Genomic DNA, 27,686 nt, shown 5'->3' with positions numbered 1-27,686 from the left:
AAATAGCTTTAAAGAGACAGTTTCAACTGGACTCGAGGATCTCTCTTCTGTTTATATCTTTTCTTCCTCCGTTTGATTTCGTTTACTCATGCACACATTTGTTTGATTATATGTATTAATCGCAGATTGTATTCACACATACATGAGACTAAGACAAAGGTAAACCAAAGACTCATTTCTTAAATAAAAAGGAAATATTTCATTAACTCAAATCCAAAGACACAACATTTATTATTTTAAAGGGAACATCTCATTTACTGATCGTTTTACAAAAAATAATGAGGCTGTTTTAAGCTGCATAATTATAGTTATTCATATTGCTTATCCAGCAGCATAGCCTCCGACTTCTCCGTTAGAGTTTTTGTAATGACGTCAGCAATAATTCTTTCTCATCCATTAGAATTTGCACCTGCGTTCACAACCTGCAGCTATCTGCATATAAGGAATACAAAAATTTTACCAATATGCATTACAACTGCGTGAGAACCCACCTGTATTTCTTTTTTCTTTTTTGTTCGAATATAGCCATAACTACATCATATATAATACTGAATTTAACAACGCCTTCTACCCATTTTACAACTCTTTACCAATCATAATTCCAAGCCCAAGCCCTCCAAATCTAGTATATATACTTCTGTTTCTACAATTTTAGAAGTGATTTTACAAAATCACTTCTTAATGCTCCCAACCCCATTTAGCAAGATACAAGTATATATAAGCACTTGGATTAGTTCAGTCTTTTAAGCAAAAGCAGCACTATCATCAGTGTTATACGTCTAAATACTACTTATTGTAAAATGTACATGTTGCAATGTCTCTGCAATGTCATGATCAATCTCTGAAATCTCATACACAAAAAGCATATGTGGATTACCTGATCCTCAGCATCCACAAACTTCTGCCACCATACAAAGCTGGTCTCCGTGTATATATTCCTCATATGTATTATTGTTTCTTTTTTTTTACACATACAACACTCGATAACAGCAAATGCTCTGACCTGAATGAGAAAGTAGGGAATAGATCTTGAAAAACCTTCATATAAGATAGAACAAGGTACATCATTCAAACAAAGATAAACTACATTATTTTTCTAATTAAATCTCATAATAGAGGAGGGAACGTCTTAAATTTAGAGCTACTATTTTTTTTAACTATGCTTACATATATTTTAATAAGTAAAAATAGTATAGAATATTGAGATACATATAACACTACTAAATATCTTATATGATGTTATATCAGAATTTCGAGCCTTTATCCATTCTTTAACGCACTGATCTACTGATATTCTGTATTTGTCCATAAATCGAGTACATACGCTATAAATCAAGATCAATCTCAAAAGTCGGCTATGTTATCATCATGTAGGAAATCATACGCAAAGGATGAAAATTTCACCAAATGAATGCATCATATGGAGAAGGCCTGAAATATAATCTCTGCAATTCCATACTCCACATCTGTAGAGCATGAGGCAAAACCCTTATGCTAAAGCAATTACTACAAAGATCCACTGAAAATGGTGAAAATTAGTCAGCATGCTTTATGGTTGCTATATGACACAACCTTATGATGTGCATCTTTATCAAATTCTAAATCATAATATTCCTATAAGATATGCAATTCTATAATTTTTCAATGTGGTGGAAAGTCATGGGCTATAGATCCTATATATTATAGTGGGCGCTATAGCATGCATCTTCTTTATAACAACTTTTTTGTTTGATTTTCCTTGGACAGAGCTATAGTGGCGATGTTTCCTTTTCCTGTTCATTTTTCTTATCATTATTCTTAATTTAAGAATAATATAGATAAACCCATTTTCTGAAATTCCTATGCTCCCAAACCCGCTTCCAAAATATCCTGTAAAAAGAAACAAAACAAAACATAACATAAATTAATACAAGAAAATCATATATATTAATATATATATATAGAAAATTTTAATTCATGTAAAAAATAATAAATCTAATAAAAGCAAGAATGAAAGAAGCGTATATATTAAAATAGAGAGAAAATAAAATAATGAAAAAATAATAATTAATCTAAAAAAAGGAATCTAACCAAAGATTTACCAAAGGGAAATCCTTTGGTTAGATTCATAAAACTTAATTATTTAATCGAGAAATAAAATAATAGACATTAAAAACATAATAAAATATATCATATACAATGACAATCAAAATGGTAACACAAGCCATAAAAAATGGCAACCAATCACGAATTAAATGTCATAAAGACACAATAATGTCATCAATAATGACCCCAATAAGTGGTATTAAATATTCCTAAAGAATATTAATCCTGCAAAAGATTTGAAACATCACAATTAACCATAATATTATCACATGAAATATAAAACATCAAAATAAACAGTAAATTAGCACAATCTAATGCCCAAACATATCAAATTAGATTCCTACCAATTTAAAAATATTTCACATTAATATACACATATAATATACAAAAACAATGACATTAATAAAAAATAAATTGATAACATGCACCTAGAAACATGTAAAGAAATTAAACCTTGAAATTTAGAAGATCAAAACACACAGTTACATACCCACACAATCAAGAACATCAAGAACACATATCGAAATCTATAATGGACCAGATTTCAAAATAATATTCCGGCCGACCGTAACAATCCGGCTAAGACAAAACATGTCAGAAAAAGTCTCAACTTGATCTACAAAGTAATCCAAACAAAATTTACAAACCAGATACAAAATCTATGATTTCAGTCACCTAAAAAATCTCTTACAACCTCAAAATTAGAAGAACAAAAGTATAAAATAATTTCTATGAATTAGATGCTATCGTAACGTATAGAAACAAACAAATCAAGCAATAAAACACACAACAAACATTTATCTTTGATCACAACAAGATAATCGAGAAAAACGTACATTTTCAAAGAGACGGAGGTACATCTTGCTTACATACAATATTGAGAGAATAAACTTACCGAATCCAAAATTTAAATCCATAAAACCGCCATCAACAAACCACGTTCATGCATGGATCTCCAACAGATCGAGTCTCTCTATTTTCCATCTTTTCCGTTTTCTGAGATTTGAAGGGGGTACCGGTGGTGACAGTGGCGGATCTAGGGGGGTCCAGAGGGGTCCCTGGCCCCCCTGATTTTCTAAATAAAAGTAGTATGCCTAAAAACAGAGTTGTCATAGTAGTTTAGCTGGTTGTTAGTGGAGTTGTTGTTCTTGGACAACAGGGTTTGAACCCCTTGGTATGCCCTTTTATCTCTACCACTGGGTGGTGATGGTGTTAGATAAGTCACCAGGTAAACATGCTTATATTATCAGTTCTGCTTCAGTATATCTTTTCTATGTCTTAAATTATGTGTAAAAAATGACATTTATTCTGGGAAGTATCATTTTAAAACTAATCCTAAATCCTTAGCATTACTGTTGCTAGTTTAGAACAATGTATTTGGTCCAAGGTCATGATAAAAATATTACGTAGCGTATAACAAATCAAAGGTAAGTCTACTGTAACGTAGGAGGATATTCAGGGATTAATTATGGAAATCTAGAGGAATTAACATGGGAGATATATGAGTCAAACACGTGAGATGATGATATTGTACTTGAATGAAATTATGGAGATATTGTACTTGAATGAAATTATGGAGCGGACACAAGAGTCTGTTACAACTTACAAGAGTTCTCATTAGTCATTACCAGATTATTATACGTATGAAAGCAAAAAACAAACAAACAAACAAATACTCCATAAGAAATTGCTAATACTTTAGATGAATATAAGCACAATAATCATAACATTAAGGATTTCACTCATCCAACAAAGTTTATCATCTAACCGAAAGATACGTAGTGCTTGTTTGGTTGCCAATAGGAAGTTAATTCCTATGCAATTTGACATTACTATGGAAATTATAATAAATGGGAAGTTAAAATTTGTGTTTGGTTGATTTTGATTATAACTTCCTACAGGAAGTGCAAGTTACCAAGGGGGGTCTAGGTGAATAACTTTCTATGTTTTGTAGGCATTTAAATTTCCAAGAAACTTCCACTTCCCCAATTAATGTCAACCAAACAATTTCATCAAATATTACTTCCTAGGAACTTCTACTTTCTACATATCTTCATGTCAACCAAACAAGCACTTACGTTTAGATAATAAGATTCTAAAGTCTGAAAAAGAAAATCCATAAAGTCTCCTTCCATGATCCTGAAAATCAAAACAAACAAAGAGAAATATAAGAATAATAAATTAATTGAGTAGAAAAAGTAAATGGTAGAGGAAAAAATAAATCCAATTATAAAATATAAATCTTGACAAAAACATAACATCTTATTTAACAAAAAAATTTGAACTTAAAAAAAATTAGATAATTATAAAAAAATTAAATGTCTAACCAAAGCGAGAACTTTGGTTAGACACACAAGTACTAAAATATTCATAAATCATTCTAAGCTTTTCTTATGAGAACAATAATAACATAAAGTAAAAATTTTACATTTTTGTCAGTAAATTAATCATTCTCGTTTTGATAAAAAATTTATAATATAAATATATATATTATTAATATTTAACCTCTAAATTGCAAAATACTAACATTAAATTATAAATATATTAAAATAAATATTCCATAAGTAGTAAATATAAGCTCACTAGTAATATATATATATATAAGGTATTTGATATTTAAATTTATATATACACAAAAATTAAGATAGAGCTAACAAGCGATAAGTGCAATTTAATACAATGAATAATACTCTAAATAATTATTAATAAAATAAATAATCATAACATTAATAATTGAATAAATTGATAATTTTTTTAATTCAAAAAATCAAAATATTTTAATATTATATTATATAAAATAGATTTTATGAAATCCACATTTAACCTTCAGTATTAGTATACCAGTTGGCATCTCCAACCATAGAAAACCATTAGCTAAAAGGTGAGTTGGCATATCAAAATTAAAAAAATATAGCCAACCTTTTGAAAAAATCGCACTCCAACCATATCCATATGTCGTCTATAATTTTAACTGATCTCGTATGGATGTATCTACATGTCTGTAAGAAAATCTGTAAGATGATTACACATAATTTATTATCATATTGCACTGATATATTCTATTTTACAATCTAAAATATTAATAACATACTATTTTTAAATTATGGCCAACCAATACCATTATAACATAATGTGTTACAGGTTGAACAAATTTTATATAATGTTTTACGGGTCCAATTTAGCAAATGATTATAACCAATCACATTGAAGATGCTTTAAATTTTTAGTTTAATCATATACATTATCTTTTTGATCATCCAAATTTATATATACTTTATCATTTACGACTTCAAGTCTTAAATGTAATTATCAAATTAATTACTAATATCTTTCAACTTTAACAATCAGTAAGATAATTGTTCTATTTGAGGCTTTAATTATAACACGTATTGTTATCCGATTTATAAGAATAATTGTTCTTGTTTCTTATTACGGTGATTATATTGTATAGCTCTAACTAGTTATCGAAGTTGAAAAATATATCACCTGATAGAAGATGATCAGATTATGTTTAGAGAGTGATATTTAACAAAGTACATACCACTTTGTTGATTGGATATCAGTTCTATTCATCATGGTGATTATGTTTTCTATTAGCACAATGTAAAGTTTGATTTAATTTGTGAAGATGGTGAGAGTTGAAGGGTTCAAAGCACTCTCGAAGGGATTGATTCCAACATGGGCAAGGCTTGGTCCATGGCAGTTTGAGTTCTGGGTTTCCTACGAGAAGTTTAGACAAATTGCCGGTCTTTCTTCCTTCTAGTAAAAACTATGGTATGTCCAACTTCTAAAACTCCGATCCTTCTATCAGTACAGTAAAACACGCCATTTGAGATTCCAACTCTTCTATAAGGGTAAATAATTGCTTGTGTTTTGCTTTCTTTATTGAGGTTCCTAATATTAGTTCCTAATATTATTCTACTTTGCCTCTTTTTTGTGCGCACATTTCAATTGAAACTGAGCCAAAGTAATGGGACTATACTAAGGTTTGGATGAGGCATTTCATCAAACAGTTGTGTTGTTTAAGTTGTATCAAATATCAAGTGACATAAGTACTAAACATTTGTAACAAAATATAGAAAATATATTAATATGTGCATGCATTAGCAAAATTAAAAGTATATGCATTCAACGTGCTGAAGTAAATATATTATACTACCACCAATCAGTACACAAATCAGCACATATATAAAAATTAAGTAAACGTAACTACTAAACAACCAAGGTTTTAAGATAAACTCAAATTCATAAAAATAAACCCTAATTGCTTCATGGAAAACTCTACAATTAAACCCTAATTGAGACACGGAGAGAGAGAATGAGAAAGATACCTAATAGCTTGCTTCGATTAGCACCCAAATTGAACTAGCAATGATCAGCGAAAATAAACTAGCAAAGATACCAAAATTGGCTTAAGCAGGAATGAACTAGCGAAAATAGAGAGAAATGAATTGGGCAAATGAGAGAAATGATCCTTTCAAACTTCCTTTTGTTTGTTTTTGTTAACTTTAATTTTGTGATTTTCTAGGCTTGAAAATTAAACTATCAAGAAATATAAATCATCAATGTAATCCCTCCGTCACAAATTAGTTGTCCTCTTTGATTTTTGCACGTATTTTAAGATGCATTGACCATATAGCTCTGTTATTTATTTTCAAAATTTTCACTTTGTGAATTAAAATTTAAGATTCAAATTTTAATTAACAACAAAAAGATTTGAAAAATAATTAACGGAGTTATGCGGTCAATGCACCTTAAAATACGTGCAAAAGTCAAAGAGGACAACTAATTTGGGACGGAGGGAGTAACATTTAGTACCACCTTTGACTTAACTTTGAACTGTATTTTATAAAAAATTCCCTCACTCCCCGCCCTGAACCCGAAAAAATCCCCGAATCCCCGCCCCGTTCGGAGCGGGGATCGTGTCAGGGTCGGGCGGGGCGGGTAAAATGCCCATCCCTACATCAAACCCTCTTCTTCTACACTCATATGATGCCGTTGTTTTCTCTTAACAAACCCTTTCATCATCCCCCAAAACCCCAATCCACTTCTAATCCAAAATTATATGTAACAAGGGGTTTCTCGAGGCTTCTTCAAACTCAAACTATTTCAGCATAGATTGTAGACAACCTAACACATGACCGTTTACCAGCATCTTTCCTGAGCCTTTTCTTTTCGGCAGAACTAGGTACTTTTGACATTGAGCTCCAATCAATATCAGTGTCTCTAGTGGTTGGTACAGGACAAGGGAAAGGGATGGGAGGTGGATCAGGAGATGAAAATCTTTCTTCCAACTCTTCAAAATTCTCATATGAGGATGTTTCACTAGTTGACGCGTCAATATCAGTTTCTTCAATTGAATTATCCAGGCTTGCCGCGACAACTAATATCAAGAAGCTTGAACGTGTTCGCATACACGCTCACAAGAACGTGTTCGCATACACGCTCACAAGAGTACCGAATCCCCGGTAGCGGCGCCAAAAATTTGTTCGCACTAATTCACGCAAGCGTACGCGGTCACAAGTAATATAGATTTAGAAGTCGAGATCGTTCCCACAGAGACAGGGTAATTCAATTATATGCACTTATGCAACAATGTATGACTATTATTCACTGCTAAGACAAATCACAAATAGGGGTTTGATTGATTAACTAACTAACAAAGGTAGATCTGAAACAATTAAACTAAGAAAACAAGAAAACAAGAGAATAGATTTGATTTAAACTTATAATAAGAAAACATGGGATTCTAACTTCATTAATTACTTCCTTCAATGTATATGCCCTTAATCATATATACATGTGATGTGATGTGTTTCTTCATTTCATGTTGGGTTACAGTGGTAGACAATCCAACACATGACCGTTTACCAGCATCTTTCCTGAACCTTTTCTTTTCGACAGAACTAGGTACTTTTGATATTGAGCTCCAATCAATATCAGTGTCTCTAATGGTTGGTACAGGACAAGGGAAAGGGATGGGAGATGGATCAGGAGATGAAAATCTTTCTTCCGACTCTTCAAAATTCTCATCTGAGGATGTTTCACTAGTTGACACGTCAACATCATTTTCTTCAGTTGAATTATCAAGGCTTGCCGCGGCAACTAATATCAAGAAGTTTGAACGTGTTCGCATACACGCTCACAAGAACGTGTTCGCATACACGCTCACAAGAGTACCGAATCCCCAGCAGCGGCGCCAAAAACCTGTTATATCTTCCATGTAATATAAACATTACTTATTTAGTTGGTTCCTCGAGGGATGGGGTTTTAGTAGCGGACCTTCCTTTTTCAGTGGAAGAAAAACCAAAATGTCTTCGCTTTGTGCTTGAACATACACCGGAACCAGATTGCCCAGAAGAAGATATAAGTTCTCATTTACCAACTTTGAAAATATTAATTTTGTGGAATTAAGAGGGGCATCAATGTTCACAATGCATATACTTGCAACACCTGAAGAAGACATATTACCCGAATGGGGACCTTGCAGCCATGATAGCACGAAGGTGCACAGGCATTCATCTTCTGCTTTCTCAAACAAGTGATCCTTGTACTCAATCTATCAACTTATTAACAACATTCCACGGAAGTCAAATAAGTGAAAAGCCTGTATTCAATTAACATTCCAAAAGCTTTGGTTGGCTCCCCAAAAAAATAAAATTAAATGCGTCTAGCCCTGCTCTTGTCTTATAGACCTTGTTTTATCTTCCTCTAAAAGTAAAAAGATGTAACTGGTATTTTTTTACTGAACACCTCTAATCTTTTTCAACCTCTGAGCAATGGCTTCTAAACAATGGACAACAACTTTGAGTTCATCAGGCCGAGTACAATGTGCCATCAATAATCATGTAGCATTTTTAAACAAAGAAGCAGTGCATGCAGACTTTCATCCCCTTGTGGATTTCTTGATAAAATCTCCAATCAGTTATGCACTCACCGCAAACCCTACAATCTATGCTGAAATAGTTTGAGTTTGAAGAAGCCTCGAGAAACCCCTTGTTACATATAATTTTGGATTATAAGTGGATTGGGGTTTTGGGGGATGATGAAAGGGTTTGTTAAAAGAAAACAACAGCATCATATGAGTGTAGAAGAAGAGGGTTTGATGTAGGGATGGGCATTTTATCCGCCCCGCCCGACCCCGACACGATCCCCGCTCCGAACGGGGCGGGGATTCGGGGATTTTTTAGGGTTCGGGGCGGGTAGTGGGGGAATTTTTTATAAAATACAGTTCAAAGTTAAGTCAAAGGTGGTACTAAATGTTACTCCCTCCGTCCCAAATTAGTTGTCCTCTTTGACTTTTGCACGTATTTTAAGGTGCATTGACCGCATAACTCCGTTAATTATTTTTCAAATCTTTTTGTTGTTAATTAAAATTTGAATCTTAAATTTTAATTCACAAAATGAAAATTTTGAAAATAAATAACAGAGCTATATGGTCAATGCATTTTAAAATACGTGCAAAAATGAAAGACGTCAACTAATTTGTGACGGAGGGAGTACATTGATGATTTATATTTCTTGATAGTTTAATTTTCAAGCATAGGAAATCACAAAATTAAGTTTAACAAAAGCAAACAAAAGGAAGTTTGAAAGGATCATTTCTTTTATTTGCCCAGTTCATTTCTCTCTATTTTCGCTAGTTCATTCCTGCTTAAGCCAATTTGGGTATCTTTGCTAGTTCATTTTCGTTGATCATTGCTAGTTCAATTTGGGTGCTAATCGAAGCAAGCTATTAGGTATCTTTCTCATTCTCTCTCTCCGTGTCTCAATTAGGGTTTATTTTTATGAATTTGAGTTTATCTTAAAACCTTGGTTGTTTAGTAGTTATGTTTTCGGCAGTGGTACTTAATTTTTATATATGTGCTGATTTGTGTACTGATTGGTGGTAGTATAATATATTTACTTGAGCACTTTGAATGCATATACTTTTAATTTTGCTAATGCATGCACATATTAGTATATTTTCTATATTTTGGTACAAATGTTTAGTACTTATGTCACTTGATATTTGATACAACTTAAACAACACAGCTGCTTGATGAAATGCCTCATCCAAACCTTAGTATAGTCCCCATTACTTTGGCTCAGTTTCAATTGAAATGTGCGCACAAAAAAGAGGCAAAGTAGAATAATATTAGGAACTAATATTAGGAACCTCAATAAAGAAAGCAAAACACAAGCAATTATTTACCCTTATAGAAGAGTTGGAATCTCAAATGGCGTGTTTTACTGTACTGATAGAAGGATCGGAGTTTTAGAAGTTGGACATACCATAGTTTTTACTAGAAGGAAGAAAGACCGGCAATTTGTCTAAACTTCTCGTAGGAAGGAAACCCAGAACTCAAACTGCCATGGACCAAGCCTTGCCCATGTTGGAATCAATCCCTTCGAGAGTGCTTTGAACCCTTCAACTCTCACCATCTTCACAAATTAAATCCCTTCCAGAGTGCTAGGACTTATACAAAGTATAAGTCCTATTCAAAGTATAATCCCTTCCAGAGCTTATATCCCTTCCAGAGTGCTTTATGCTTTATTAAAAGTACACATTTCTCTAGTAACAGTGGTTTTGACCAACCAGTATAGTAATATTTATCAGCAAGATTTAGGTAATTAGCTAGTTACACTTTAATAGCTAAAACACAAAACAAGTACAAAGTGATAAATACAATGACCAAACAAATGGAGAATGATTACCAGAAGGCTGATCAAAAGGACAGGAAGCGAGATCCCAAATCTCGTTAGGATGCGAGAACAAACCCTCGCATACAAGTGCCGTGCCACTGGAAGAGAGCCTAATCAAATGCACCTATACAAATAGATGACAATAACTCAAATAAAATTGAATTGAATCGAATCGAGAAATAAGCTAACCTCATTCTCCTCTTTGAGAGAGAGAGAGTGCCAGTAATGAAGCTGGTGTGATCTGTGTCTGCTTTCACATCCGCAATGCATCTAGCCGAGAGAGAGAGATATGCGCTTGTTGATATACTACAAAAGTCGATGATTTTTACTGTACAAATTAGTGATATGCGCTTCAGAAATTAGTGATACGCGCTTCAGAAATTAGTGATTTGTTTAAATAAACTGCAACACAACACAATAGATCACAGAGTAATTACTCATAGCTCCATGGAAACACTCTTAATTAGCAGACTTTGAGATCGAAGAAGCCGATTGTAATGACTCGGAAATTTCTGCAATTAATTATTAATTTGTTATTAATTTTCTAAATGAGCAGGAATAAAATTTTATATTTTATTCCAATTTGTGGATTTTCAAAAACAATTATGTGGGTTTCTACTCTTATGTGATTATTTGATTTAATTATGGTACATGTTAAATGAATAATTTTATTTGTTTATTTTCGTCTAAGTGAGTAGTTTAGAAATTGGATTTATTAGACTTTTTATAAATCAGAGTTCTTTGATTTAAAAATATTAAAATCCGTGTTTATTTATATTACAAAATTTTGTCCAATTAAGTTTTACCAGAATGTTCCAATTTTTGGTATTTTTATATTTTAACGGATTTAAAAATATTTATAAATCTTGCAGATAATAAAACTTTTCACGGATTTATTCAAATTAGGAAATTTTGGAAATTTTGGATATTTTTGTTTTATGTTTAGAAACTGTTTTTTGAGCCCTTAAATTTAAATATTGTCAATATTATTTTTTATTTAAGAACTAGGGGTGTAGTTTTTTTTTTTTTTAAAGAAAGAAATTTTATTAAGCACAAGCATCAACCTTCAAAATCTCCGGAAGGAGGTAAAACATATGAATTCATAGTGCCTACCAAACAATCAAGCCTAGAGCTACGCTATTTGCTTGTCTTCGAACATGTTAATTGATTTTCTTATTTATCGCATTAACTACTCCCAGAGAGTCTGATTCCAGGACTACATGCTGCATATTCCTTGTATGATTTATATTTATAAAACAGAAACAAGCAGCTGCGCAGTGTGTACAGCCGTTAATATATAAATAGATAGAAAAACAAATATTAAAATCCATTTTTATACAACAGGCGGCTGCAGATTGAGTTTGGGGGAAACACAAGGGGATTAGGGTTTGATCTTCTCAATCAAATTGATTGAATCACATATTTAGATTCAGGTGAGGGTTAGGATATGTGCGTTTATGTAGAACTTCTGTGTGTTTGTATGTGCGGCTATGTTGATTTGTGTTTGAACGAAGTCGGCGACGTAGTGGGTCGGTGATTCACGGAGGAGACGAGAAGGGAAAGAGGGTTTGTGGATCGGGGTTGGAGGGAATGCGGTGGTTGTGGTTGGAATCGAACAGAGGAGAGGCAGCTTCTTTATCGCCGATCGGAGATGTCCTGGGAGTAGGAAAAAGGTTATGATGGTGAAGTTGCGTGTGAGAACTGGTGGGTGGGGTGTGTCTCGACGGCGAGACTCGCCGGAAGAAGAGGTGCAGAGATGAAGGAATAAGGGGGCTGATCACACGGCGGGAGTTTAAAGCTTCAAGTCGCGGTTGTGGGGCAATCTAGCAGATGAAGGCAGTTTGCGGTGGCCTGGTGTTACAATCATGAGAAGCGAAGCACGGATGAAAGAGGGGTGGAGGAGTTGGGAGGCAGAGTGGTGTGTAGTTGGCCGGAGGTCCGGCTGGGAGGGTTCTGTCCAAGTACATGGCTGGACGGAGGAATCTTTGCGAAGTAGTGATATAGGAGGCTGGAAAGGGAGAAAGCGGCACATCCGCTGATTGCGGGCTGCGGAGATAGAACGCAGGGCTAGCCAGGGGTATTGTTGCGGTGGTTGAGGCCGAAAACAAGAAAATGAAAGTAAGGAACATGGTGAGACTGGAATTGTTACAATGAAACTGCTGTTGATTTGCAGCCCTGGTCATGGCGGTGCTGGTAGTTGTGGGTGTGAAGGTAGGACGAGGAAGGAATTATCGGAAGAGGTGGACGGTAGTATTGTGTGCAGGCCAGAGATAAATAGGCTGGTGTACTGAAGGCTGTATAAGGAAGGAATAGATACAAGGGTTCTGTATGAAAGATAGAGCTAGAATCAGGGCTGTCTAGCTAGTAAAGTGTTGGAGGGAAAGAATTGAATTAAGTTTGTATATTTTGCTATCAGTATTGGAAGGATTGCAAGTGATAAGGGGGTTGCAATTGGTATATGATTGAATTGAGGGTTTTACCTCTACATTACTTGCTTGCTTGCATCTACATTTTATATTCCAATGGTTGAGTTATGATTGAAGTTGCAAATTGTATTATTATTACTAAAATAATACGTGATTATTGTCATTAAATTTCCGGACTTATTTTATTAGAATCCTATGACGATTGCTGTAAGTTTTATTAAAATTCCCGAAATTATTGTTGATTCTGAATCGTCTGATCGGATTGTTATTTGAACCGCATGCTTTTGTGATCTGACGTTTTAACAAGTATTGTCTATTATTTTGGACAGAATTAGGGATGGCAGTTTTACCCGATCCGATGGATACCCGAACCCGATTTTTTTGGATCTAGATCTTATTTTTGGACCCGAATCTTATTTTTGGACCCGAAAAAGTTTGGATCTGGATCTAGATCTAACGTATTCTGAACCGAGACCCGACCCGAAACCCGATTTAAACCCGATCCAAACCCGAAACCCGATAAAAACCCGATACAAAATATTGTATATATATTGAAATATTATGAATTATATATTGAAATATTATGAATTATTAGATATGAATATTAACATTTTAATTAATTATATATGCGCAATACATAATTTATATTCATTTCATCAATATTTTTTTCCTCAATTATTGTGCATCAAAAAAAATCTAAATATAATAAAAATAATAAAATATAAATGACAAGTTGAATGATTGTATACAATTATGTTAACATGTTTCACGTGGTTTTTTTTTGTCATAATGTTTCACGTGTTTATTGTATTAAATGAAACCTGTAAAACCCTTTTTATATTTCTAAATTTTAAAAAAATCAATCATCACATTTTCTTATAGATACATAATTTTAAATTTTTATTTAATTTAATTTTTTTTAAGTATCTGAATTAGACCCGAACCGAAACCCGAAAAAACCCGACAGATCGGATCTGAATCTTCATTTTTCGGACCCGAACCCGAACCGACCCGAAATATAATGGATCGGGTCTGGATCTCAAGAAACCCGACCCGACCCGTTGCCATCCCTAGACAGAAATTATTGTATTGTTCGTTTGAGGTTTGCTCAATTTTAAATCCATTATGTCCAAAACTATATTATTTTATTAACATAGTTTGATAAAATTCTAAGTGGTTGAGATGTGATTAGATTACAATTGGACTTGTAATTCAGATTTGGATTATGTCCAGGGTTATGTTATTAATGTGACTTTGGTTGTATGTAATCAGATACAGGATTATATATATGATTCATTTGATTATATTGATATATATATATATATTAAAGCATGTAAGTTATCTGATACGTGTTGGTGTAACTACCTATTTGATTGTTTGACATTGTGTGTATATATTATCTGTATATATTTTATATTTATATCGCGAAGGGTCGTAATATAATTTGGATTCTGCAAGTTTGACGACGCTTTGGATTGTTCTCCGACTGAAGTATCACTTTGTTGTCACATATAGTTATCGAGAATCGTGCATCAACAACTTTCAGAAGGAAGCTGATAGTTTTACTAGTCAAAGCCAGAATAGTTCGATAGGGCCAGATTGTGTTGTACGATAGTTCAATAGAGTGTAGTGATTTCAGAACTAGCAGAATTCAGACAAGTGTAGAAATCTCGAGAATAGTGACAGAGTTGTCACCTGTCTTTCTGTAAAAGGCAAGTATTTCTAATCTTCTCTTATTAATTAAGAGCAAGTATTTCAACTCCTTTTTATAAAGCAAGTTTTCTATTATGACTTGTTTTTCCTGCAAGCATGACTATCTATTTCTGATATTTAAAGTACAAATGCTATTATCTTATCTTGATTTAAAATATCGATTGTCTTTAGTTCGACAGTGACAACTTTATTTGAAAAGCATTCTGATTATTTTAATCAGTTTTTTGGGAATTATTGTCCGAGTTCTTTTATAGTTTGAAACTATTGTTGACTTTGTAGTAGTACTAAGGTGTACCTACAATATAAGTCTGGTCTTCTGTCCCATACTTAAATCCTGGATTTTAAATAGCGAAAATAGATTTTTGATTCCTTTGAGCCGTATGGCGGTGTATTCAAAACTGTACTGAGACTTTAATGAAATCGGTTTTGACAGTATTTTGAATTTGAAAACGAAAGAGTTTTCGAAAAGGTTTTGAAAGAATGATTTTATGGCATAAGGGTCTATTTAATAGTCCTGCCAGATAGATAGACCAGCAAAATATTGTTTTGAGAACAGGTGATTAATCATCTGCTTCCGAAAGAAATCGAAGGATTTCTTTGTTTTTGCGTAGGTGGCCGGGACGGCGGTCCAGCGAAGGGCTATCTAGGTATTATATGAAATATTATAATACTTTTCTGCCAAAGGCCAATGTGTTGCCTTGTATTTGGTACCTATTGTTTGGATCTGCTTTTATGAAGCATGATTCAGTGTTATCACTGGATTTCCTGATCAGCTGTGATAGTACGTCCGTTGTTTAAAGCCTGGTCATTATTATTTAAGCTTTTAATAGCTTTTGATTACTATCAAATATATCTTGTGATTTTCAAGCATATTGATTTATATGTTTGATAAACTTTTGAGTTACAAATGTTAGATTTACTTCAAAAGTTTGCTTTATTTCAAATACTCTGATTTAATTCAAAAGAATTATATATTCTGTGGCTCTTGCCTTTCGTATTATCTTGCCGAACATTTTCGCTCACTCTTGCTATTATTTCTAGGGCTGTCAAAAAAATTCGAAAAATCCAATATTCGTCCGAAAAATCCGCATCTGTATCCGAGAAAAAACGGATATTATCCGTATCCGAGAAAAAGCGGATATTATCCGTATCCGAATTCGGGATATTTGAATCCGAAACTAAATACATATATGATATTTAAATTATATAAATATATAATTATATATAATTTTAAATTTATTTTGTTAGTTTATAGTGTGTGTAAATGTATTAAATACTACGTTTATACAAATTTTATATAATTGTATACATACTTTTACATATATAAATATATTATTTGTATTTTAATCATAAAAAATGTTCTATAATCATCGTCAAAAAGGTAGAGGCAAGAAAAAAATTCAAAAAATCCGATATTCGTCCGAAATATCCGCATTCGTATCCGGAAAAAAGCGGATATTATCCGTATCCGAAATAAAGTGGATATTATCCGTATTCGAATCCGATGATTGCGGATGCGGATACGGATATTGGCATATCCGTATCCGAATTATCCGTTTGACAGCCCTAATTATTTCTAACCCTTTCAGCTAGGGATTAAGAAGGTAACCTGTGTAAGCTGCGTGTAAGACTGATGCTAGGAGAGATTGCCAGGGAGATGTCTGTGAGAATAGTTTTCTGGTTAGAATCGATTTATTTCAATTCAGTTGTAAATAGATTTATTGATTTGGTTATTAGTTATTCTTCTTATCGAAGTTTAGCTGATAATGTAGTTTAAGTTGTAATAAGATTTAAGGTTTTGGTTTCTGATTTTGATGTTGTAACCAATTAGCGATCCTGTTTTTAGGGGGTCAAATTGATTTTGATTTAAATCTCTTTTCAAATGTCCAGATATTCAAATATTTGTTTTATCTTTTTCCGCAAATACAGGTTTTTAAATAATTTTGTTTTAGTGGCACCAAATCCAGACCCCGGATTTGAGGGTTGTCACACCGATTAATGAAAGAGAGAGATGGTTTTGCTGTAAGTGTTGATTATTTTGTATGTATTGTGCGTGTATATCACTGGTTTTGTTATTAAAATTTAGGAATGGTTAAATAATAATGATATATAATAAGATAATATTTATAGTTAAACAAATTCATATTTAATAAAATATATTTATTTTTGTCCGACTCATTTTTCACTCATAATGTTATGTATTCAGAAATATAAAATATGCATATGCCTAATACTTGGGAATTGACTTAGGTAATTGCTTATAAATTTTATAAAAATAATATAAAATTAAAAAATGTGATTGGTATAAAATTTAGGTTCAGGATAATAAATATAATCGATCTAAAATTTAGTTATAATTTGTGAGTAGCTAAAAATAAGAAAAAATATTATTGGTCTAAAATTTAGGAGTTTGTGGTTGATCCTCAAATAATATTTTTTCTGCTTGGTTAAGCGAAGACCCTAGTTAAAATTTAATAGGATGAAAGGAAACGTTGGATAAAGAATATTATTGGTCTAAAATTTAGGATTTGTTTCTGATTGGTCTTAAAATAATTCCTCTTTTATGATTGGTTAACTGGTATCCTAGTTAAAATTTAATAGAAGGAAAGGTAAAGAAGAAATATTATTGGTCTGAAATTTAGGAATAATTATTGATTGGTTTTAAAATAATCCTTTGTTCTGATTGGTTAACTAGAGACCCCGGTAAACTTAGGTATTATAATAAAATAAAGGATTTATTTATAGAGATGGTTAAACTATACCTCTGGCGTTTAGTTATGGTCTACAAATATAAATATTGATTATATAATACGTTTAACTTAGTTCTAACATTGAAAAATTAGTTTATGTACTTTTCCACCACAATCTTAATCGATGTTCAACAAAATATTTTAAAAAATGTTGAACTCAAATTATATATGTGTTGAATGCATAGTTTTTTTTTTTTTGTCAGGTGTTGAATGCATAGTTTATTTATATGTTTTCTAATGAAATAGTGAAGTATTTTCAATTATTTCCAGCATAGATACCTTATATAACTAATAATTAACACATACGAAAAATTAAAAAAAAGTTTATAAGTTTGTACCTGTGTACCGGAACCCTCCCCTTATATATATTAATAGATACTAGGTTATAACTCGTGCAATGCACGTGACTTTTTTAGTTATTTTACAAATTTTTATATTTAATATATTTAAAATGAAGAAAAAATTATTTATCAATAATAAATTATATAAAAATAAAATATGAAATAATATTTTTTTTAAGTCAGAACTACTTGTGCAATATTAAACTCTTGTTTACTCATTTAGTCACACCTTATTTTTTATCATCTTATATATTTTTGACATATTTTTCATGAACTATTGTATCCCTGTTTTTTTATCTCTCTACCATATTCATAATTTGATATTAATAAAATTTTATATAATGATTTTTACAGAGATGAGAAGGAAAGTTGGTAAGCCTGTGGGGTGGGTTATGTTCAAGATGTTGATCAGTTTTATGTTTGGAAAATTCTGAACTGGGGTTGAAAATTCTACTGTATAATATTTTTGGTTGATTTGTATTTGTATGAGATGGTGTTATATATAATATCATCTTCTGTTACGACATTTTCAGGTCTTTTTCTTAATGTTTTTTTGTTGATATGTATTCATATAGCAGGGTAAATGCGACGTCAATTACTATTATATTATATTTATGAATGTGTTTTATATTAGAACTATGATATCTAATGTAATTTATTTATTTTCAAAAAGTCTATATGATTTTAGAAATAAAATTGGTATTCATAATTTGTTTTGTATTAAGAAAATGAATTATAAACATGCAAGTAGAATATAAAATTTGTTTTGGACTAAGAAAAAATGCTGGTCTTCGTTTCCCGCATCCGTTTTTACACTTGTTAAGCTGAAATTCTGTCTTCAATGCCAATATCCTTTTATGTTTTCCCTTTTTGCCAAGCTAGGTTGTATATGTGTTAGTCAAGTGACAATTTTATTTATCAGATTTGATTATGTTTTGAATTTTTTTTATTAAAATAATTTTGTGATATTAACTATTAATTATTTTATTTTCAAATATTTTGAATTTTTTCTGTGAAATTAACTATTTATTATGTGGGGATTAAATTCTGCTTATAAAGTTTAATATTGTGTATAATATTATTCTGTTTAGTATGTTGTTTAAGAAAAAATATTTAATAAAATTAATTTTGTAACTGTGAGATTTATATGTTTTTTAGAATTAAAATTGGTAGGTAATAAATTTATTTTGGATTATAAAAGAAATCATAAACATGTACACTACCGAATTTGTTTTGGATTAAGAAAAGGAATCGTAAATATGCAAGTAGATATCAGTTGCCTTATAGAGTAGAACTACTTTTCTTTTTCTAATCTAACGGTGCTTATTTATCGTGTATATGATCCAACGGCTGATAAGCTATTGATAGTAACATGATCATACATGATACAACCATGCGACCAAATTATCTTCCTTACACTTATTATATATACTAGCATAAATCCCGTGCGATGTACGGGTTCCCACTAATATTTTAAATTTTTATTTATCCAGTTATATTATATTTTTAAAATATTTATCTAAATATATAATGATTATAAATTTATAATAAAAATAATAAAATAACATGTAGTCATAATTTAGTAGAATAAATAGACTATTTTTAGTAGTTTAACAATTTAGTAGTTTAGCAGATATATAATATTATTATTTATATCTTTTAATAATATGATAAGTTGTATTCGTAGTTTAGTAGGATAAGTATACTATATTTAGTAGTAGTTTAATAATTTAGTAGTTTATTAGATATATAATACTATTTATTTATTTTTTTAATATTCAAAATTAGGGAATTATCGTTGAACCAAACCAAATTATCTCTATTTCGGCTAGTATAAAAGTATATAATAGATACGGAGATTACATTGTCATACATATCACCCCCTTCCAAAATTTGAAACCCTAATTTTGAATCTGTCTTCTCCTCCCAATTTTTTTTCATATGTGTGTTCTCTCCCAATTTTTCTTTCAAGCATATTCAGGTCAATCTCTCTCTCTGGATTAATGAATTGTCTCTCTCTCAGTATTGATTAAACTTGACATTTAATACGATTTCGAATTAGGAATTAATACAAATTGAAGTTCAAAAAACACCGTTGGCACCGACGGAATGGGGGTCTACCCCTCTCTATCTCCTTTCTATTTATACAAATATGTTGTAATCTCTCTCCCTCTCTTTATATTGTAATTGATTTTCCTAATTATTTGATCCTTGGCGGTGAGTGGTGACAGAATCAAAAGGGGTTAGGGGATGCTATAGGCCCTGACCTCAAAAAACGGTATATATTTTTGTATCATATTTTGATTGATTCTTTATTTCTTTAATCTTTTTGTATGTGCTGTGATTTTGCATAAATAGATTGTTAATTGGGGGGTTCCGGTCCTTCCGGATTGTTAATTGCTGTCATGGAACTAGAGAAGTTAGAACGGTCCTTGATTATTGTTGCTTTGATGATGTGCGTAGTATAGATGGGCGATTCGAGGCTCCTTTCAAGTAGTAATCCTTTTTTTTCTCTTCACTGTGCATCCTCATTATTTCTTTCTTGTGTTATCTGCATATCAGCATATGGTACAGTGAAACAGATCTTAGTAATTGTATAACTGGCCTTATATAAAATTCATTTATTCAAAATTGTGTTTGATGACCTGGGTCTGACTGTTTTTACATACTCCAGTACTTATTGGGCTGTTAATTTTTCCAAATCTAATTATGAAGGTCAATTTTGCCTTTTTCAGCTTTTCTTAAAAAAGTGAACTTTCATGGGCATTTACGGACTTTTACTAGAGCAGATTAGGTTCTATTTGTCAGTTACACGCATATATATAATATAGATTCTCAAATTTACTTAATTCAGCTTTTTATTTCAATTTCTATACACTGGCAAGAATTATTCTTTTAATTTTTTGTGAATTTGGGCCTGTTCTTGAATTGGGTGGCTCAGTAAAGAGGTTTTGCTTTTATATATAAATCATATCTTCTGTTTACTTATATCAAACAATTCAGATTGGCCGCAGATTGTTTCTTGCAAGAGGTCAGACATTTAATCCATTCTCTTCAATCTTCATAAACATTCTTGTTGTGATCAGACCTTGCATATTTTACATTCATCTCTGTCTGTTAATTTTCTCGTCGGAAATGCTTATGCATTTGTTGTATGTTATTGACTTGTTTATTCTTTAGTGGCTCATAAATCATACCGTGTTAATTGTTATAATGTAATGCAGAGTTGATTGGTTTCTTTCTGCTATTATTTAAATGGAATAAATACATATGAATCGGATTTCTCAGCAGGCATGGTGTTTCTACGATAGATTTGTGTTGACAGAGGATAATGAAATGTTGACTGTATACTTGATTAATGGTTCGTGCCGTTTTTTCGACATGTTCTATGTAACTAGAGGATATACTTCTGTGTAGCTGCTTATCTTTTCTTTTCGTGCCAATACCTTGCCTGTCTAAATTAGATGAAAAGATTATTAACGATAAAAATGCTGTAGACAAGTCGGTACTGTTAATAACAGGGGTGTGGACAGAAAGTATGAGTGCCACGGGAAACCCTCCCAGATAGGAACGATATCTAGCTTAGTCCTATCTGTTAATATTATTCAACCTCTCTACATGTGGTGTATATGGGTCTGTGAACAATCTGTGCACACCTTAACATGAGCTAGATTGCACAGGTGTTAGATTCTTTGATTGAAACTGCAGCTATAAGCCTATAGCTGTCCGAAAAGAAAAGAGCAAATAGTAGGTTAAGGAATCTTAGTTTAAGTGTATAACAGGCCCTATATAATCACATGACAAAAAAATTTGCATATTGCATAGTCTTTCTGTCTATTGTTCTTCAGAACGGCAGCCTGGTCAGATTTCTTTAATTATGTGTGTTTGTTTTGAAATTCTATAATTAAATATTTGAGCCCCCTAAATCTTAGTCCTGGTTCCGCCACTGATCCTTGGTTGTAGGAATTCATCATGGTTGTCACCAGATCAATGTCTGGAACAACTAAGACAGCTGATACGAATACCAAGTAAGTTTTTTATGTTGTTATTAACTTGATCTAAATTTGGTTTCTAGACTGATTGTTATTTTTATTATTATTATTTTGATTTAGGATTTCTGCGAATCACAAAGCTGCCCCTAAGAAAACTGATACAAATACCAAGTTCTCTGTTGTTATTAAGTTGATCTGAATTTGGTTTCTAGACTGATTATTATTATTATTATTTTGATGAAGGATTTCTGTGAATCACAAAGCTGCTAAGAGACCATGCAAAAGAGCAAAGTCTCCAAGGACTGAGAAAGTTGATGTCGAGTAAGTTTTGATCAGTTTTTGTTACTTAATATATTCAACTTAATTCGGTTTCAAATTATATATATCATATATATATATATATGTATGTATATAGATATATGAGTAAATTGTAATTTAATTGTCTGAAAATGTATCTTTTTGCAGTTTTATTAAACAATTAAATGCCTAACTGTAAACTTCAACATAAGGGTGTTATTTTATATCATATGTACGTATGTGTATAATATATACTTATTATGATTTAGGTTTTATGGGAAAACCTGCGTAATTAAGGACGGCTGGCCATTAAAGATGGATGCTTTTACCATATTCATGTAACTTTTTCCTTCATTATTCTTCCCTATTCAGTATTTTCATTATAGGTTATGATCTGATTTTTTTTAATTACAGGAGAAATGACTATCTGAAAAAATATTATGAGAATCGTCCACCACCAACCTATGGAATAGTATGATCTCTTTTTCTACACAGGTTTTTTTTAGCATCAATTTGCTTCTAGTTCAGTGTTAATTTTTTTCCGTGTTCTTTTCATCAAAGACACCATTTGAGGTCTCCTGTGCTGGACAATTAGAATGGAGAGGCATGAGTGCTAAAGTAAGTAATTTTGCTGAAATATGCTGCACTTTTCCATCAAGTAAGATGAGACTTAAAGTTTCTTACTATTTTATTCTTTTTTAGGAGAAAGCTCCGTTTCTTAAATTGGCCAGGGAAATGAGGGCTGAAGGACGTAGCTTTTTTAGTTTTTAGGCTGTAGCCTATATTGGTAAGTAGCCCATGCATCGTAAGATAATAAACAATCTTAAACGATTTGCTCTCTCTCTGGTTCTTGCATTAATTAGCAGATAAGATTTGTTTTGTACAAATAGATCTTCTGGTCTTGATAATCAACCTGTCGGTGTTAGTATATATCGCTAATTGTTTAACTAAATATTGTCGATTACAAATGCATCAACAGCCGATGGCTTCATGCTTTAAATCAAATAACTGATGGCTTCTAATCCAGCATTTTTTTATTATTGATCTGTTCTTGCATTGATTTATAGCCTGCCATATAATATTAGTTTCTTAAAGATCTGACATATTTATGTTTTGATTTATTTTATTAGATACTTATCTTTTGAGCTATTATTACAGGGATTGTAACTATAATTCTAGTATTTGCCAATCTTTGTGCACTCCCTCTTTATTTATATGGTCTACTAAATCTTTTGCAGATGCCAGCATCAGAGGAATCCTGAAACAAAGTTGCTATCTCATAAGGCTTAAGTTTCATGCTACAGACAGTGATTTGTATTTTCTATTTTTAGTTTCACATTAGGACCAGTTAGTAATTTTCATTTCAGTTGGATGCTCGGAGCCTCAAACCATGTAATGTTATTGATGGGTACTTATTAGGATTGCAACTTTTTTTTGATATGCAGATGTTTGCATTCTTATGGTTAGTCAACAGCCTTTTTGCATTCAGATTTCAGTTGGGGGGGGGGTATAGGGGAAGAGGTGGTATGAAGTGGGAGCTAGGGCGGTGCAGGAGGACCAAGGGGAAGAAATGGAGGGGTTTCAGGGATGTTGTGGTTGGTCGCAAATACTGTGACTGTCTACAGTCAAATAAATCCATCTATTTACCAATTTAAAATACAAGTCATACACAAAGTTTACGGACTGCTAAGTGCTAGCTAATGTTTATAATAATTTTCACACAACATAAAATAGTAGATATATTTTTAATCAATCTTCTGAATCAGTCGGGCTATTATGTCCAGTCAGGACCATTCATTGTTTTTATAACATTCTGCAAGAGAGAGCACAACATTTGAGGGTATATTGCCATTTCATTAGTTAGTCAGTTGAAAGTTGATTAACATTTCTTGTATTAAAACTGAATTACAAACAGCTGATATAAAGTATTTTGTTAGGAATAGAATGAGGTTGAGAATGGAATGGTAACCCCATTTCCCTTCCTCACCCAAAGTACTATGGACTTTGCTTGCAGAAAGGTAGTTATAAAGTTCGGCTCCATTTTGCCGAAATGCAGTTTTCTAATGATGAGACAGATGGGAGCATTGGAAGGTGCATTTTTATGTTATTCAGGTGAGTAAGAGGTTAGGTATACTAGTGCAGATCAACTGGACTTTTATAAATTCTATTACTTTCATCTGTATGCCATTTAAGTAAGGCTAATATATCCGTCTTTCCAAATTTGAGTTCTTTTTCTCCGAATAGGGGAATATTGTTTGGAAAGATTTTAACATTGTAGAGAAAGCTGGAGGAATTGGAAATGGTATCACCTTGGAGAAGGATGTTACTGTTAATAGCTGCAATCTGGAGATTCATTTGTACTGGTCAGGGAAGGGGACTACTGCAGTTCCTGATAGAGGTGTATACGGACCTCTAATATCAGCAATTTCTGTAATACCAGGTGAGTAAATGCTTAATTCTAAAATTTCCACCTATGTATTTACCACCTAGTGTGTAACTTAAATTGCTTTATCTTGATAGACTATGTTATCAAACGAGGGCAGTCTGGGGACTATCAATTCCAATTATTGCTGGCACTGTGTTTGATTCGATTGTGAGCCTTGCCTTGACATTATATATCTTCTGGATGAAAAGTTTCCTAGGAGGAAAATATGTTGAAGGTGGGATGTCTTATCATGATATTGCGTGTGCATGTTGTTTCAAGCTCATAGCTTGTTTTAAAAAACTGTTGTGATGTTTATTTGAGGATGTCAGATATATTATTTGCGAGTGCAAATTTTGTGAGGAAATACCTCTAAATCAGTGTGGTCAAGAATGCTAAATTAATGACTTTAAGTCATTTTCAAACATACAAGATTAAAAATTACATCTGTTGTAGTATTTAGACCATCTGATTTCATTTTCTTAAGGGTTGCAATGCTTTTTCTCTGTTTCTGCAAGGTGACATGTAGAGCATGCACAAAGATATGTATCAAACAATCACATATTAATTAAAAATAATTAAGAAATGAAGATGAGGAATTCACCATTTTATGCATTATATGTAAGATACCATTGTGTTTCAGTAGTTAACGGATGTAGGTCGTAGCCTTGTAGGGTGGTTTTATTATAAATGAAAGTTGATTTTTTGAAAATGTGAAAGAATATAGTTGGGATTTGACTCTTGGAGCTTGACAATGGAAATTTGCTTTGTTCATATAACATGCTGCACATGAACCATGCAAAAATAGCTCTAAATTGATAATATATTGATACTGCGGTTGAACAATAATCAAACATTTATAGATATATATATGTATGCCTGTATACTCCTTCATTTGCAGTTTTTAATTTTTATCTATGTTTAGAACTGCGAGTAACAATAGAACAACAGACAGGTTACTTTAGTTTAAAGCAAATCAAAGCTTCAACTGATAACTTTAATTGTACAAATAAGATTGGCGAGGGAGGAGGATTTGGACCAGTTTAACTGCTTTAAAGGTTAAGTTCAACTGCAAAGAAATTTAATTATCCATGCATACATTTGTCTTCACTGCGAGTCGAATCCTCAACTTCTTCTTATCAAGGGTGAGGGATATCCACTAGGTTACAATGTTGGGGAAAGTTTATCTTTCTAACTGTTACATTAACTGCTTCGCTTACAGGGTATTCTACCAGATGGTCTAGAAATATCTGTTAAGCAGCTGTCCTCCAAATAAAAGCAGGGAAACCGTGAATTTCTCAATGAGATAAGCTTCATATCTGCTTTACAGCATCCAAATACTGTAAAGCTTCATGGATGTTGCATCGAAGGAAATCAGTTGTTGGTAATATACGAGTACTGGGATAACAACGGTCTTGCTCGAGCCCTTTTTGGTGTGCAACAAATTGCAATAATTTGTAGTTAGGTCTCTCTCTCTCTCTCACACCCCCCCCCCCCCCCCACACACACATCTATTTAACTATGTCTCAGTTTATTTATCTTTTATCGTATAGGCCTTGATGGCAACAACTAAACTTTGTTTGGGCGGCAAGAAAGGAGATTATATTGGGGATAGCAAGAGGCTAAACTTATCTTCACAAGGAATCAAGGTTAAAGATAGTTCATAGAGACATAAAAGTCTACCAATGTACTGCTTGATAGAGATCTCATGCAAAGATATCAGACTTTGGTTTGGCCAAGCTTGATGAAGAAGAGAACACCCATTCAGCACACGAGTTGCTGGGACATTGTGAGTTTTCATGCTTAGTATTTACGATATTTCTCATCTCATCTCTTTAAAGTTTTGGCGGAATATTATGCAGGTTAAATAGTTGTTCTAACCATTTACTCATTACAAATTTAAATCCAGTACAGAGTTGATATTTCCAAATTTTGTTCGCATCCATTTAAATCAGAATCATAGACGAATACCTCTCTATAATTTGGATATTTTTTTTACCGGGGGGTTTTGTTAGATATTAAAACCTTGATTATGTTTAAATGACCACTGTCCTTGAAGTTTCTAAAGCTACAGTTACATGTCATTCCTGCTAGCATAGACTGGGAGACAATAAGATATAAAATAGATACCTGTTTTCCAGTTCTAAATGCGAATGGGTTTTGAACTTCTTCTCTGTACATAATTTGAAGGATTTTAAAGAGATTTTTCACAGAAGAAACTTCCTGTCTGCTTTCTTGTCCAGCATTCCTCAACCATAAGTAATATAGGTTTTTGTCTGCAATACACACCACTTATTTGGTGGTTAACAGTCTGTAACTGGAAGTGAGCTCCTTTGATTATTAAAAGGCAGTAGGTTTTTGTCTATTTACAATACAACTTTAAGTAATTATTTGAAATTCCCCTTGTCAGAGGATATATGGCTCCAGAATATGCAATGCTGGGTCACTTGACAGCTAAAGCAGCTTTGGTATTTTTGTATTCGAGACTGTCAGCGGGAGAAGCAACACAATTTACATATTAGAAGAGGAGTTTGTGCATCTTCTTGATCGGGTAAGAGTGTGCTTCACTGACCACGATGTTTCCCATGTTTTGTTATGTTTCTGTTAAACTCAGTCACACAAAGCCCGAGCATAAGCCTCAGCATGCATAATCATGGTGTTAATGTTCTTGGTTTCCAGGTGAAAATCTGCCCACATATGACTATTGAGCCAAATAAAATTTTGTTGTAAATATTATAAGTTGTAAAATAGTTAGTTACAGTTAATAGCTATGTTACCCGGACTCGGATATGGGTGTCGGACACGGGTTCGTATCCAAGTGTCGGACTCGGCATTATTCTGAAAAATTTACATGTTTTTTGTCGTCAATGGTCCGGCCATGGGATGGTTCCTCTGTTTCTATACCGAGAATAGATACTAGTAGACTTGTTACTCATCTGTATGATGTTAATTTTGAGTAAATATATAAGTGTAAA

At 32.5% G+C, this 27,686-nt stretch overlaps 2 protein-coding genes across 41 annotated transcripts; one reads left to right on the top strand and one right to left on the bottom strand.

Annotated features, from left to right (window-relative positions):
- Window positions 1-153: 153 nt before the first annotated feature.
- Window positions 154-11,337, bottom strand: LOC141711587 (WD repeat-containing protein DWA2-like). 24 transcript variants are annotated; one of them, XR_012571397.1, is made up of 8 exons: window positions 11,208-11,337; window positions 10,960-11,098; window positions 10,783-10,880; window positions 5,005-5,096; window positions 2,981-4,224; window positions 1,325-1,869; window positions 878-1,003; window positions 157-432 (listed from the first exon to the last, which is right to left on the bottom strand). XR_012571397.1 is itself a non-coding variant. In XM_074514149.1 (4 exons), exons 1-4 carry the CDS (start codon window positions 11,209-11,211, stop codon window positions 4,181-4,183), a joined length of 285 nt encoding a protein of 94 aa, XP_074370250.1. In that variant the 5' UTR covers window positions 11,212-11,337; the 3' UTR covers window positions 1,878-4,180. The 24 variants fall into 24 exon arrangements, 1 of the variants encoding a protein (XP_074370250.1); XR_012571400.1 differs by having other exon boundaries at window positions 5,005-5,084; XR_012571399.1 differs by having other exon boundaries at window positions 10,783-10,868.
- LOC141711586 (uncharacterized) lies at window positions 9,785-27,686 on the top strand. Of its 17 annotated transcripts, none has more exons than XM_074514136.1 (14): window positions 19,871-19,981; window positions 20,063-20,157; window positions 21,964-22,028; window positions 22,236-22,313; window positions 22,559-22,627; window positions 22,704-22,761; window positions 22,851-22,907; window positions 22,992-23,076; window positions 23,528-24,401; window positions 24,516-24,729; window positions 24,810-24,949; window positions 25,934-26,176; window positions 26,265-26,500; window positions 27,122-27,686. In XM_074514136.1, the coding sequence occupies exons 2-8, from the start codon at window positions 20,110-20,112 to the stop codon at window positions 23,058-23,060; spliced, it is 444 nt and encodes a 147-aa protein (XP_074370237.1). In that variant the 5' UTR covers window positions 19,871-19,981; window positions 20,063-20,109; the 3' UTR covers window positions 23,061-23,076; window positions 23,528-24,401; window positions 24,516-24,729; window positions 24,810-24,949; window positions 25,934-26,176; window positions 26,265-26,500; window positions 27,122-27,686. The 17 variants fall into 17 exon arrangements, with proteins under 17 accessions (XP_074370248.1, XP_074370247.1, XP_074370237.1 ...); XM_074514137.1 differs by having other exon boundaries at window positions 19,878-20,157; window positions 23,528-23,900; window positions 24,233-24,401; XM_074514133.1 differs by having other exon boundaries at window positions 19,878-20,157; window positions 23,528-23,900; window positions 24,227-24,401.

Source organism: Apium graveolens, chromosome 3 (genome assembly GCF_009905375.1).
Source record: "Apium graveolens cultivar Ventura chromosome 3, ASM990537v1, whole genome shotgun sequence".
In the NCBI taxonomy this organism is placed as follows: domain Eukaryota; kingdom Viridiplantae; phylum Streptophyta; class Magnoliopsida; order Apiales; family Apiaceae; genus Apium; species Apium graveolens.
The sequence above is the reverse complement of the archived record's forward strand: the minus strand, read 5'-3'. Positions and strand labels throughout refer to the sequence as shown.

Excerpts from the sequence above, each read along its gene's own strand:
- LOC141711587 (XM_074514149.1), bottom strand. Across the intron at positions 10,881-10,959 it reads CTCTCAAAGAGGAGAATGAG|GCTCTCTTCCAGTGGCACGG; the intron begins GTTAGCTTATTT and ends GCATTTGATTAG. Across the intron at positions 4,225-10,782 it reads TCCTTTTGATCAGCCTTCTG|GATCATGGAAGGAGACTTTA; the intron begins GTAATCATTCTC and ends TTTGATTTTCAG.
- LOC141711586 (XM_074514136.1), top strand. The coding sequence starts at position 20,110 with ATGGGGGTCTACCCCTCTCTATCTCCTTTCTATTTATACAAATATGTT. Across the intron at positions 20,158-21,963 it reads TCTATTTATACAAATATGTT|GAATTCATCATGGTTGTCAC; the intron begins GTAATCTCTCTC and ends CCTTGGTTGTAG. Across the intron at positions 22,762-22,850 it reads CACCACCAACCTATGGAATA|ACACCATTTGAGGTCTCCTG; the intron begins GTATGATCTCTT and ends TTTTCATCAAAG.